Source organism: Globicephala melas, chromosome 3 (assembly GCF_963455315.2).
Source record: "Globicephala melas chromosome 3, mGloMel1.2, whole genome shotgun sequence".
In the NCBI taxonomy this organism is placed as follows: Eukaryota; Metazoa; Chordata; class Mammalia; order Artiodactyla; family Delphinidae; genus Globicephala; species Globicephala melas.
Window position 1 is genome coordinate 122,211,597 of NC_083316.1, and position 15,348 is coordinate 122,226,944.

General features: G+C 39.4%; 1 protein-coding gene across 2 annotated transcripts in view; it reads right to left on the reverse strand.

Annotated features, from left to right (window-relative positions):
• Positions 1-15,348, reverse strand: part of LARS1 (leucyl-tRNA synthetase 1) — a 66,794-nt gene that overhangs the window by 32,927 nt on the left and 18,519 nt on the right. For both annotated transcript variants that reach the window (XM_030841180.2, XM_060296396.1), the window contains exons 8-15: positions 14,952-15,015; positions 12,929-12,996; positions 12,362-12,587; positions 11,201-11,288; positions 11,042-11,118; positions 5,513-5,566; positions 4,607-4,747; positions 2,773-2,850 (exon numbers count right to left, since the gene is read on the reverse strand). In XM_030841180.2, the coding sequence (XP_030697040.1) occupies positions 2,773-2,850; positions 4,607-4,747; positions 5,513-5,566; positions 11,042-11,118; positions 11,201-11,288; positions 12,362-12,587; positions 12,929-12,996; positions 14,952-15,015 (796 nt within the window). The remainder of the gene's footprint in view (positions 1-2,772; positions 2,851-4,606; positions 4,748-5,512; positions 5,567-11,041; positions 11,119-11,200; positions 11,289-12,361; positions 12,588-12,928; positions 12,997-14,951; positions 15,016-15,348) is intronic.

A 15,348-nucleotide genomic window follows, 5' to 3' on the forward strand; every position in this document is an offset into this window, starting at 1 on the left:
AGGTAATGTGAGACTGGAAACAGGGGGACTAACTGAAGTCTTTTCAAGAAGTTAGAACCTCAGACACCCTAATCCCACACCATGCAGACAGGCAACTGCCCCTTCCTATGCCAGCAGAACAGTGAAGGTTTACTCTCTGGAGAGGACAAAAGAGAGTCAACCAGAGGATGAAGTTGAGGGTATGGGTATCATAGTGAAAAGAGGGATTAAGTGAAAGTCAGCACATTGGGTGTTGGAACCCAACCTAGTAATCTTCCACCATTTAGCTCCCAGAATGCTCAGTTAGTTGAGACCGTTTAAACCGGAAACTGAAGAATCTTCTGAGGAGAATCTAACAAACCAAGAAGCCCTAATTAACATCAAGGCTAACATCAGGGTCTCCCTAAGGTCCAAATGGACCGTCCAGATCTCTCCCAGTGAAGCCCAGAGACAAGCCCTACCCATATCCAAAAAGGTTCCAATCATCTTTTTGTACCCACTCTTAAATATCAATAGTCTTCCTCAGATTAATAAGAGATTAAAGTTTCATACCCCTGAAACAAGAATAGCGGCATCCTATAAAAAAAGGATCAGATAACAAGAATAAGCTCTTAAACTGGCTCTGAGTTGGTAAATGCTGAAGCTGGGTAACAGGTACACAGGAATTCATTATACTACTCCATTTTTTCATAAATTTGAAATTTTCCACACAAAGAAAACAATTTTAATGAATTCTTAGAAACATTTATTTATACACACACACACAAGCACACAAGTAGCAGATATAAAAAACACAGAAGGGCTTCCCTGGTGGCGCAGTGGTTGAGACTCCGCCTGTCGATGCAGGGGACACGGGTTTGTGCCCCGGTCCAGGAAGATCCCACATGCCACGGAGCAGCTGGGCCCGTGAGCCATGGCCGCTGAGCCTGCGCGTCCGGAGCCTGTGCTCCACAATGGGAGAGGCTACAACAGTGAGAGGCCCGCGTACCGCAAAAAAAAAAAAAAAAAAACAGTAAACAAACGAACAAAAACTCACAGGAAGAAAAAGGTGAGGGACTCCCCCAGATAGAAGAGCAAAAGAACTTTCAGAGTCTAAGAGATCCAATATCTGAATAATAAGAATTCAGAGAGCAAAAATAAAGAATGGAAAGGGATAAAATAATTAAACAAAAAAGTCAAGAAATTTTCCCAAAATTGGAGAACATAAGTTTCCAGACTGAAGGAGCCCAGCATACAGCCAGAAGAATGAATGAAAACTGACCTACACCAAAATAAATCTTCATGAAATTTCAAAATATTGGAAGAAAAGAGAAGATTCTATAAGCTTTGGCATGGTGGGGGGCAGTGCAGGGAACAGTGGAGACACAGGTCACTTATAAAAGATCCATTATTACCAGAATGGTTTTGGACTTCTCAACAGCATCACTGAACCAGAACACCATGGGTAATGGCCTTCAAATTTTTAAGGGAAAATTATTTCCAACCCAGAATCCTACACCCAGGCATTCAAGTATGAGGACAGAATAAAGATACTTCAGACATGGAAGGTCGCAAAAATTTACCTTCCAGGCACTGTTTTTCAGGAACACTACTAGAGGCAGAGCATCACCAAAACAAGAAAGTAAATAAGAAAGAAGAAGCCATGGGAGCAAGGAAACAGCAGATCCAACTCAAGAGAAGCAAAGGAAATCCTAAGTAATGGTGGAGGAACATCCCAGATGACATCTGAGCACACCTACAGTAAGCAAACGGTGTGGATAATTACAACAGGCCAGAAGGCTCTAGGAGAACTTTCTCTAAGATGTAAACAACAGCATACTCATGTGTTTGAAGGTACTGAGAGGAGAAATAAACAGTTGGGACAGAGTTTGGGGATGAAGTATTGATAACTGTATTTAAAAGTAAGAAAAGTGGGGGGGAAAAAAGGGCAGTTATTAACTCTAGGGAAAACCAAAAGCTAGGGAAGAGAAGTTCTCATTGTATACTACATTATGGATCAGCCATGTCTCAAAAACGTACACACTGACTACTGCTCTAACATAAATTATAACATACCTATACTAGGAAGATGGGGGGTGGAGAAGTGTATACAAATGCGAGGTTAGAGAGGAAGCCACAGGTTGGAGACGAGTTAAATCTTGATCTTCCACAGTAGGAAGTCTATGGCTGATGGCTAAAATTGAAAAATTTTTAAATTACACTACAAGTATTTAGATTAGAGATCTATAAGAGAGGCAGAGGTCAATACTAAAAGAAATAACTAAAAGAGATGCAAGTAAGCCTGTCCAAGGAAGAGAAATTTAAGAGAATGTGGAAGGATGGAGAGGAAATTGCTTTTTTTATTTTAATAAGACTTACAGATCATTGTCTCTCTGTATTATGGGTATACACAACTGTCAAAAATAAAAATTCAATTTCAAAAGTTAAGTAACTCAACAGAAAAAAGTTACAACAAAAATGAAGAGGGGAAAAAGGATTAAAGTATAAAGTACTACATAAAGAACTGTCAACTACCAGTACCTCGAATGGTTACTGCCAGGAAGCATCACTAAAATTCTCTGTGCGTGATTTGTACATGCCAACTTTAGAACGCTATCTTCATCAACATTACAGGTGGGATGTTCAAGTTAAATGAATTGCTAAATAGGTCTCCAGTTTTATATATAAATAAAATTATACCTTTAATATAGCTCCAGGTTCTACTACAGAACTCACTGCTAAGTAACACTGTAAAGTCTATTAACTGAAAGCTCTTCTCCTAAAACAGCCTTCAGAGGATAGCCTATTACATACAGTGTCAATCATCTTGTTTTTAATAGTCTTCTTTACATCTTGGACCTTCTGTCCCTTAAATCCATCCACCAACATTACCTAAAAGGATGAGAAGTAGGGAAAAAGCACATACAATTAAAATTTGCTTTGGGTGCCCCCCCAGAACTTTCCCTAACTAAATTTACTTGCACACACAACCAAAATATTTTTAGTGTGAAATTTATCACATTTAGAACCAGAAATTTTTATCTTGGCACAGCTTGGACAGCTAATATTTACAACACACTTGTTTTTCTTTCAGTATAACTAGGATAAGTATTATGAACATGATTAGAAAGAAATGCTCACTTCCTTCCCACTTCTCAGGATTCCATGTGAAGAGAATTCCTCTACCCTAACTCACATCATTCCTGAAGGCTTTAGGAGAAGGAACTGAGCAAATGCAGCTCGGCCCCAATTAGGCTTCTCTTTACAACTCCGCCTGTTGCCAGCAAGCATTCTCCTTTGCTTGCCCATGTGATAAACTTGGCTCTTAGAGGAAGGCCTACTGTTTTTCAACTCTGCCTTTTACGTAGCAGGGAGACTTAATTCTAGGGCAAAGTAATGACTTGCCCATTGCTGTCACAGAGCAAAGCCACAATCCCCTTCCAGCTGATACTCTGACTTCCATCTATCTGACTCCTGTTGACTCTCTCAAATAGTTTCTTTTTTTTTTTTTTTTTTTTTTTTGCCACACTGCACGGCATATGGGATTGGGATTTTAGTTCCCTGACCAAGGATTGAAATTGGGCCCTCAGCAATGAGTGCAGAGTCCTAACCACTGGACCACCAGGGCATTCTTAATAGTTTCTATCTTAAGTGGAAAAGACACATGTTCTTTTTTCTGCCCCAGTTCTCTAACGTACCAAGATGCTTCATATCTACTTAATTCATCATTATGAAATTATAGTTATAGATCATTATGGCACAGGGGCTAAAAGCACAAATCTTAGAGCCAAGATGCCTAGTTTGAGTCCCAGTTCTGCCTCTGCCTGGCTGTCTGGCTGATCTTAGGTAAATTACTTAATCTCTTAGTGCCTCAATTTCCTCACCTATAAATTGGGAATAAGTGGCACTTCACAAGGTTATTTTGAGATGTAAGTAAGTTAATATATAAATGCTCTATAAGTGTTGGCTTTTACTGTCATCCAAAACGTGTAAGTTACTTTTAAAAAGGACATACAACCAATTCTTGGTTATCCAGAGAAATGAAAGTAAAGGTAAAAATAAAGAACATTCTCACTTACAGCCTTAAAAATCTTCATTTCAACCTCAAGTCACTAGCAACTTGATTGAGTTTTTACTTTCTCTAGCCTCATCTTCTTTCCATGGAAATGTAAGCCATGTTAACATATGCACAATTGAGGAGAAAAGAGAGGTTCACAACTTGTCTGTTGTGCTAACATGGCATGGAATAGGCATTAACAAGTAAATTAATGAACTGAATGAAACTGCTTATTTAAAATATGAACTCCACAATTAAGAGAGCAAAAGAAGGGACCAGGTATGGTCCATGCAATAAACTTTTGGAATTTATTGTAAAATAATATGAACTAACTTTATCTTCTCAAGAAATTCACTCAGAGATTAGAGGGCACAAAAATAGAATTTCCGTAAATACTATTGGACCAAAATAGATTAAAAAAACAAATCTGGAAATAGAAGAACACAATCTTATAGTAATCCCTTCTCAAAACAGGATAGAGCTGAAACAATATTGAATTTTTCTATAGTTTTTTTCTAAACCACTAAGAAGAAAATCACAGAGCATGGAGTAAGTAAATCAAATAAAAATGATAACAAAATTATTACTTACACCATCATAAAAGCCTCTTAGGTATAATTTCTCCTTTGCTTCTGCAAGTTTTTCTCGGTCATTCTGGCTCTGAACTTTCAACTCATCACACATGGTTACAGCAGAAAGCTGTCCAAAACCTGGAATTTCAATGACTGGCACCTGCAAAAAAGAGCAATGTCAGAACTTATTCACATTGAATAAACACAAAAACAGCCCTAAAGGCATAGTCCTTTTGCCTCTACTGTCCAATGAAGTCACTTCAGATCTTATATATCACTAGGGCAGTGTCACACATTAGGGACTAACATCCAGATGTGAATGTGTCCTCCTACTCTCCATAGGAACCCCCCGCATTCTCTGCACCAACCCCCGCACTGTCCCTCCCTCACTACATACACAACTTCCTCAGCTCTCAACCCCACACTGGCACATAATTAATTAAATAATGTTGAAACTAGCAAAACGCTGTAAACAACTAAATTTATGGATGGTCTTATTTCTGGTTTATATTAAGTCTTCTGGATTCTTCATGAAAATTATTCACTAGTAATTTAATTTTTTTTTCTTCTGCAGATACTAATATGAAAACATAAACATTCATGAGTAATATGGCAAAATTTTGTCTTTAGAAGCCTGGAAATTGGCCACACTAGAAAATAAGCTACTATAAAATTGGTAATGCTAAAAGGCTATTTGTTTGTTTCAGAATTACAGGTGCCAGGTGCTAAGAAAATGCCTATTGCTGGTTTTTCTTTTGCTCTTATCCACCACAGCAGATATCATGTTAAAGCAAACAAACTCTTCAACTCCCTCTTATTTCATACTCTACCAATTATGTAATTCTGTGACAAGTAAAGTGCTAGCTGCTCTTTGTTCTCTAATAAAGAAATGGATATTAATATTCTGAATCATCTATGTACTCACAGGCTCAAATGGCAAGACCATGTCATCTCTAATTCCATATTTTGCTCGTAAAGCCTACAAAAAAATTGGAAGTTAATATTAATGATCAATAGTTCACTGGTGCAATAAGTCCCCTACATACGAACAAGTTCCGTTCCCAGAGCACATTCATAAGTCCAATTTGTTCATAAGTCCAATTTGTTCGTAAGTCCAACAAAGTTACCCTAGGTACCCAACTAACACAATCAGCTATATAGTACTGTACTGTAACAGGTTTATAATACTTTTCACACAAATAATACATACAAGACGAACAAACACAAAAAATAAAGAAAATATTTTTAATCTTACAGTACAGTACCTTGAAAAGTATATTACAATAGTACTGTACAACAGCTGGCATACAGGGGCTGGCATCAAGTGGACAGGCAAGAAGAGTTACTGACTGGAGGAGGGACAGGAGGTGGGAGATGATAGAGCTGAAGGATCATCAGCAACAGGACACGGAGGGCAAGCTGCAAGTTCACTCATGCCTAACATGGATGGCACAGGTTCTGGTTCCTTGCTGGAACCAGATGCACATTCGCAGCTTTCAAAGTTCACAACCTGAAGGTTCATATATAGGGGACTTACTGTACAATCATTAAGAGAAGCACCCTCCAAACTTTTTTAAACTATTTTTGTTTTTCCCTCCACAGAGAGCAATTTTTTAATTTTACAAAATATCTCAAGAAAGGACGTATGATTTTAAAAAACTAAACAGTTTAAGTTAGAGTGAATGATTTAAATGATGAAACTGTACAGCCAAAAGCAAAAATGCACGCACGCATGCGCACACACACACACACACACACACACACCACTTAAAATGAGGTTCATATTCCAGGTTGCAATGAAAATGTGAATATTAGAAAATTTTTCTCAAACCTTTTTTCAAAAGTTTTACGAAATCCATCACATCAACAGGTTAAAAAAGAATAATCACACAATCGTATCAACAGATGAAAAAAAGTATTTGGCCAAATCCAATACCTATTCAAGATAAAAACTCTCAGTAAACTAGAATAGAAGCAGATTTTCTCAACTTGGTAAAGACTATGTATAAAAAACCTACAGCTAGGGAATTCCCTGGCGGTCCAGTGGTTAGGACTCCGTGCTTTCAATGCCAGGGGGCAGGGTTCAATCCCTGGTCGGGGAACTAAGATCCCACAAGCCACGCAGTGTGGCCAAAGAAAAAAACAAACAAACAAACAAAAAACCAACCTACAGCTAAAATCATACTTGATGATTTTCAAAAAATTCAAAGCTTTCCCACTAAGATCAGACACAATACATATCCCCTCTCACTACTCCTTTTCAACATCATACTGAATGCTCTTGGTAATTAAATAAGGCAAGAAAAGAAAAGGTATACAGACTGCGAAGGAAGACAAAACTGTCATTGTTTGCAGATAGCATGATCACCTATGTAGAAAATCCAAAAGAATCAACAAAAAAAAGTCCTAGAACTAACAGGCAATTATAGAAAGGTTGCAGGATACACGGCTAAAACACAAAATTCAATGGTGTTCCTATATACCAACAATTAACAAGTGGAACTTGAAATTAAAAACACAATACCATTTACATTAGTAACCCCCAAAATTAAATACAGTTGCCCCTTCAACAACATGGGGGTTAGTGGTGCCAACTACCCCAAGCAGTCAAAAATCTGCATATATCTTTACAGTCAGACCACTGTATCCGTGGTTCCACATCTGCAAATTCAATCAACCACAGATCATCTGGTACTGTAGTACATATTTATTGAAAAAAAGACTTATAAATGGACCTGCACAGTTCAAACCTGTGTTGTTCAATTGCACTTAGGTACAAAACTAACAATGTAAATGTAAGATATGAGGAAAACTACAAAACTCTGATGAATAGCATCATAGAAGAACTGAATAAATGGAGAGATATTCCATGTTCAAGGATTAGAAGACATAATGTTGTCAAGATGTCAGTTCTTTTCAACTTAACCAACAGATTCAATACACTCTCAATCAAAATTCTAGCCAGTTACTTTATGGATATCAACAAACTGATTCCAAAGTTTACGTGGAGAGGAATAAGCCCCAGGATAGCCAACTCAATATAAAAGAAGAATAAAGTTAGAAGTATAAATAAAGTCTGACTTCAAGACTTACTTATAATAAAGTTATAATAACCAAGATAGTGTGGTGCTGGCAAAAGAACAGACAGATAGATCAATGGAACATAACAGAGAGCCCAGAAAGAGTCCCTCATAAATACAGTCAACTGATCTTTGACAAAGGAGCAAAGGCAATACAACGGAGCAAAGACAGTCTCTTCAACAAATGTTACTGGAACAACTGGACATCCACAAGCAAAAAAATGAATTTAGACACAGACCTGACACTCAACACAAAAATTAACTCAAAACAGATCATGGACCTAGATGTAAAACACAAAACTATAAAACTCCTAGAAGATAACACAGGAAAAAACCTAAATGTCCACGCATATGGTGATGCCTTTTTAGATACAACACCAAAGACATAATCTATGAAAGAAATCATTGATAAGCTGGACTTCATTAAAATTAAAAAGTTCTTCTCTGCAAAAGACAACATCAAGAGAATTGAAAGACAAACCACACACTGAGAAAAAATATTTTCAAAAAACACATCTGATAAAGGACTCTTAAATATACAAAGAACTCTTAAAACTCAACAATAAGAAAACAAACAACCTGATTTAAAAAATAAGGCTTCCAGGAGCAGGCTCTGGGGAAGGGGTGGCAGGCACCATGTTGGGCCCTGAAGGTGGCGAGGAGAAGCCCCTGAAGCACGCCAAGAAGCAAGCCAAGGAGATAGACAAGGAAGGTAAGGCATTCAAGCAGAAACAGAAGGAGGAGCAGAAGAAACTCAAGGAGCTAAAAGCGAAGGCCGCAGGGAAAGGCCCCCCTGGCCACAGGTGTTATTAAAAAATCTGGCAAAAAGTAAGCTGTTCCTTGTGTTTGAGGCAATGATGATCCTAATTCCATTCCTGTTTAAACATCTGGACTCCCTGCCATAGTATCTGTTGCCACTTATAGCTAGAATGAAGTGTTGTGTTGGAACCTATTGTACATTTAAGAATAAACTTTTGTTAAAAAAAAAAATCATACAGTGGCTCATCTTGTCTTTAGTTCTCAGCCATTTCTTAGCTTATGAGACCTGCATAAACCCAGCCCAGAAGCCTGCCAAAATGTGTTCTTAAGTCTTGGTTCTATCCTGAATTCTGTACCACCTATAATTAAAACAACTCATTTAAAATAAATAAATAAATAAGCCAAAGACCTTAACAGACAAATCTCACCAAAGAAGATACACAGATGGCAAACAAGCATATGAAAAAACACTCCACAACATCTGCCATCAAGAAAATGCAAAATAAAACAATGAGATATGACTACACACCAATTACAATGGCCAAAATCTGGAAAACTGACAATACCAAATGCTGACAAGGATGTGGAGCAACAGGAACTCTCATACATTGCTGGTAAGAATGCAAAATGGTACAGCCACTTTGGAAGACAGTTTGGTGGTTTCTTACAAAATTACACATACTTTTACCATATGATACAGCAATCGCACTCCTTGGTGTTTACGCGAAAGAGTTGTCTATACAATATCCTGCACACGGATGTTTACAGCAGCTTTACTCATAACTGCCAACACTTGTTAGCAACCAAGATGTTCTTCATCAGGTGAATGAATAAATGTACATCCAGACAACAGAATATTATTAGTGCTAAAAAGAAATATGCTATCAAGCTATGAAAAGACATGAGAAACCTTAAATACATATTGCTAATTGAAAGAAAATCTAAGAAGGCTACATACTGTATGATTCCAACTATATGACTTTCTGGAAAGGTAAAACTATGGTGACAATTAAAAAGATCAGTGGGGGGCTTCCCTGGTGGCACAGTGGTTGAGAGTCCGCCTGCCAACACAGGGGACATGGTTTCGTGCCCCAGTCCGGAAGGATCCCACGTGCCACAGAGCGGCTGGGCCCGTGAGCCATGGCCGCTGAGCCTGTGCGTCTGGAGCCTGTGCTCTGCAACGGGAGAGGCCACAATGGTGAGAGGCCCGCGTATCGCAAAAAAAAAAAAAAAGATCAGTGGGGACTTCCCTGGTGGTCCAGTGGTTAAGACTCCACACTCCCAACGCAGGGGGCCAGGGTTTGATCCTTGGTCAGGGAACTAGATCCCACATGCTGCGACGAAGATCACACGTGTCCTAACTAAGACCCGGAGGGAGGGAGGGAGGGAAGGAGGGAGGGAGGGAGGGAGGGAGGAAGGGAAGAAGGGAGGGAGGAAGGAAGGAAGGAAGGAAGGAAGGAAGGAAGGAAGGAAGGAAGGAAGGAAGGAAGGAAGGAAGGGAGGGATCAGTGGTTGCCAGGGGTGGGAGGGAGGAGAGACGAACAAAAAGAGCACAGAGGATTTTTTTTTTTTTTTTTCCAGTACGCGGTCCTCTCACTGTTGTGGCCTCTCCCACTGCAGCGCACAGGCTCCGGACGCACAGGCTCAGCGGCCCAGCCGCTCCACGGCATGTGGGATCTTCCCGGACCGGGGCACAAACCCATGACCCCTGCATCAGCAGGCGGACTCTCAACCACTGTGCCACCAGGGAAGCCCGAGCACAGAGGATTTTTAAGGCAGTGAAAATCCTGTGTATTATAATGATGGACACATGTTATTATACATTCGTCCAAATCCACAGAATGTACAACACCAAGAGTGAACCCTAAGGTAAACTACGGACTTTGAGTGATTATGATGTGTCAATGTAGGTTCATCTTCAGTAAAAAAAAAAAAAAAAGTACCACTCTGGTGAGTGATACTAATAATGGGGGAGGCTATGCAGGTATTGAAGCAGGGGGTATATGGGAAATCTCTGTACCTTCCTCTCGATTTTTATTATGAACCTAAAACTGCTCTAAAAAAATAAGTCTTAAAGATTCTATGGGGGGCTTCCCTGGTGGCACAGTGGTTGAGAGTCTGCCTGCCGATGCAGGGGACACGGGTTCGTGCCCCGGTCTGGGAAGATCCCACCTGCCACGGAGCGGCTAGGTCCGTGAGCCATGGCTGCTGAGCCTGCGCATCCGGAGCCTGTGCTCCGCAATGGGAGAGGCCACAACAGTGAGAGGCCCGCGTACCGCAAAAAAAAAAAAAGATTCTATGGGGACTTCCCTGGTGGTCCAGTGGTTAAGACTCCACGCTTACACTGCAGCAGGGCGTGGGTTCTATCCTTGGTCAGGGAACTAAGATCCCACATGCCACACAGCACAGCCAAAAAAAAAAAAAGATTCTATAAATTTTACATCGATATTTAACATTCAAATCATAGAAAAACATATAAATATCAAGAAACAGGTTAAAGGTAGCATTTCAAAGATACACGCATAGCTTTTTAGCCTAATCCAATAATTAATTCAGTGGTACCTAACCAATGAGATGATGAAGAGGAAATAGGAACATGAAACACAGATACTCACTTGCTTTTTCTTCAAGTCTCTGAAGGCAGCAAAATCATCGGGGGAGTCAGAAGGAACACTTGTGACCACACCAGTACCTTATAAAAGAAACTGTAGAATTAACTAATATAACCAGAATGTGTTTCGCAAAGAATTTCTAGAAAGAAATAAACTCTTTACCTTTATCCTCCTTGATGGTGAGCATTGGGAGAACATAGATCACCTTATAGGATGTTAAAGGTGCAGAAAGTGATGCACCAAGAATATCCTATGTAAGAAAAAGATCAGCATAAAACAGAAGTAACTTATTCTAATCATTAAAATTTAAAACAATGTTAACATTTTAAGCCCTGAGAAGCTAATAATCAACAACACTCATTCTTTTATACCTACTAGACTAAAAATAATTGAAAATAATTATAATACCCAAATCTTGCAAGGTTGTGAGGAAATTAGTACACTTATACATTGCTTGAGGAAAACAATATAGGAATCCAACTTGGACCCAGCAATCCAATCCTAGGAATTTACCTCACAGGAAAAAGAATTATTTTTTCTTTGAGAATCTCCCCAATGCTGTGTTAACTACATTAGCAAAACCTGGAAACAACTAAAACTTTAAATGATAAAAAAATCACTTAATAAAATATGAAACATCAACAAGATAGAATACTGTATCTCTATTTTAAATGATAATTAGGAAGACAAACTGAATTAAAAAGATGTATCTTAAAAGAAAAAATCAGAAGGTCGGATAATACTGGACCCATATTCTCATATATCAACAAACAGCTTGCGGGGCTTCCCCAGCAGTCCAGTGGTTAAGACTCCACACTTCCAATGCAGGGAGCTCAGGTTCAATCCCTGGTCAGGGAACTAAGATCCCACATGCCGCTCGGCACAGCCAAAACAAAACAAAACAAAACAAAACAAAACAAAACACACAAACAGCTTGCAGCTGCTTGTTTACCTAAGGAATGCACTTTTCAATTCCATATAGTTCCCACCCTTCCACTTTATTAATATACATAAGCTGCTTATGGAATTTATAGTCATATAGGATAAAGGCTAAATATAATAATAGCCTTAAAGGTTGAAAGCTATTTTTAAATTTATACCACCCATTTTCCTCATTCCAGAATCTGTTCAAATTAACATGGAAAAAAGTTGCATTTAAGAACAGGAAAAAAACACACCAAAAATATACACATTTATGACTTAACACATTTGACTGTAACGTATACCTCAATTAAAAGGTTTTTTTAAATGTTTTCTCAAGCTTCATTTTTGACATTTTCCTCTAAATTCATGCACTAAAATAAAGTCTGTTACCCAACTTACCTCTCCCATTAACTCTTTAACAACAGGCACCACTCCATTGTCCTTGGTAAAGCCCTGGTATGACATATTCCTTGCGGCTCTTTGGGTGCAGATGAATATATCTCCATTCACTGTCTCAAATCCAATGTACTTCATATGAGGGCAAACCCAACAGTTTGTCTGTCCAAACATGGTCTCAGGTCTGAGAGTAGCAGCTACCAAGAAGATATTTTTCCCTTTCAAGCCACTAGGAAGAAAAAATATACATTTATGCAAAAAACATTATGGATTCCATCACAACTATCTGATATTTCAAAAAGATGAAGCAGGGCTTCCCTGGTGGCGCAGTGGTTGAGAGTCCGCCTGCCGATGCAGGGGACACGGGTTCGTGCCCCGGTCCAGGAAGATCCCACATGCCGCGGAGAAGCTGGGCCCGTGAGCCATGGCCACTGAGCCTGCACATCCAGAGCCTGTGCTCCACAACGGGAGAGGCCACAGCAGTTAAGAGGCCCGCGTACGGCAAAAAAAAAAAAAAAAAAAAGATGAAGCAACAATTCTTCTACCTATTAAGGTAGGTAGCAAACCTACCTTAATTTGGATGGGTATGGCTCAAGCACTTTCAACTTGATTAAAGTATATTCCTGAGGTCCAACACCCTAAACAAAATAAAACAAAAATTCAAGGGAGAAAGAAAGGCTTGGACTACACCTACTAATCTATGTGAGAGATCTGATTCAAATTTCTAAAATGGGTTCCTGCATTGTTAGAGTAATTCTTTCTCCCAATGAAGAGACTGCCAGTGGTGTGCTGACCACATGGAAGCCTAATGTGTAAAAATGACTTGAAGACCACCATCCCACCCCACACCAGACCAAAACCAATCAAGGAGGCCCAGACTGTACTAAGTAAGATTTGCTAAGAGCTCCCTTGAGAGGGAAGAACAGCGGGAAAAAAAAATGAAGTGACTTGGATTAATCAGCCAAAATAGTATTTGCCAAAATGGGAGTTAGAAGATACAACCAACATCAATCCTACAGAGCAGTCATCACAGACATACACTGGACCAGGGGTCAGATGATGTGCATTCAAAACCTAGCTTGGGCCCTCACTTGTGGCTTGACCCAAGGAGTCACAATCACTCTGAGCCTTCATTTCCTCATCTGTAAAATAACTGTGCTGTGACTCATACAGGACTGTCCTGAGGAAAACCTAAGATAATGATAGGAAAATGCTGTGAAAAACTATGATGTACTATTGAAATTTAGGATACTGCTACCACTGACTATATTAAAACTTAGCATAGTAAACTGGGCCTCTGAAGGCCCTCAAATCTTTCAAAATTTTGATTAACACTCATTTCTGTCAAATAAGTTACATCATAATTGAAGGCTGATTTTGAAAGGTAGTTGCTAGACTACAAATGTGTTCAAAGGTGGTAACAAAGAATGACACACTCATAGGGACTGCAAAGTTCAGATCCTGGCATTGCTGTTGATTTACTGTGCCAAGGCTTTAGGCAAATGACTTACCCTTACTTCATTCAAGTATTACAAGGAATAATGTCACGAATGTGTCCTACAGGAATGTAGAATGAACTGATGTCATGCATGGCTGGAAGTACTTTGGAAATAAGTAAGTAGGCATGTGACCAAAGCAAGTATAAATGGAATCTGCGTACAACAGTTAACCACATATCTCATTACCTTTCCTCATGCTCTCCTTTTAGAGCAGTGCACTCTCCAAGCAGTTCTTCTCAAACATTAGCAGGCATATGAATCACACTGAGAACACGTTAAGACAGGTTCCTAGGCCCCACCCCCAGAGCTTCTGATTCAGCAATTTGGGAGTGAGGTTCAAGAATCTGCTTTTCTAGGATTTCCCAGGCAGTCCAGTGGTGAGGACTCTGCGCTTTCTCTACCAAGTTGCCTGGGTTCGATCCCTGGTCAGGGAATCCCACAAGCCAGGCACAGCAGCCAAAGAAACAAAACAAAAACAAAAAACAGACGAACAAACAAAAATGTGCTTTTCTAACACAAGCTGATGCAGCTGAACCTAGTGCTACTCTTGGAGTAGCAAGGTCCTTGACAAGATACAGGTACCTATGATGACATTCTGCCTCTGGCTTAACAGCCACCAGAGTATCATGACTATACACCTCAGCACTGAAATAAAGTGATTTTTAGATTTCTAATCTATTTCTTAAACTCTATGCCCACATTAAGAATTAATACAATAGGGACTTCCCTGGTGGCACAGTGGTTAAGAATCCGCCAGCCAATGAAGGGGACACGGGTTCAAGCCCTGCTCCGGGAAGATCCCACTAGCCGCAGAGCAACTAAGCCCATGTGCCACAACTATTGAACCCGCGTGTCAAACTACTGAAGCCTGAGCGCCTAGAGCTCACACACCTAGAGCCCATGCTCCACAACAAAGAGAAGCCATCGCAATGAGAAGCCTGAACACCACAACAAAGAGTAGCATCCACTTGCCGCAATTAGAGAAAACCCCACATGCAGCAACAAATACCCAACACAGCCAAAAATAATCAAACAAGTAAATTTATTTAAAAAAAGAATTATTACAATAGCTACTCTATGGCACAAATAATTACCTCTCCAGTTTGTCTGTCATGATCCATACAAGGCTGTCCATCTTTTGGAGAATAAATGGTATACCTAAAAAATAAGTAAGTGACAAATATTATTTTAACGTACAAGTTTTATCCTAACATATTTGCCAGTGTTGCACCTAACCATCACAATATTTCTTCTAACTAAAACTTCTAAATGAGCAAATGTCTACATCATTTTTATGCTTTTATGGCGAGTTCTACTGCCAACATAGTTATTTAATGAAAGCTTTCTGCCTTCAACAAAGGTAATACCACTGAAAAATATTCACTGATCTTGGCTTTATGGTATGAAACAGAAGACTGTAAAATATAAATTTGCCTTTAAAATGAAAATAGCATAAGGCAGACAGCAGAAGAAGAACTACAATCCTGCAGC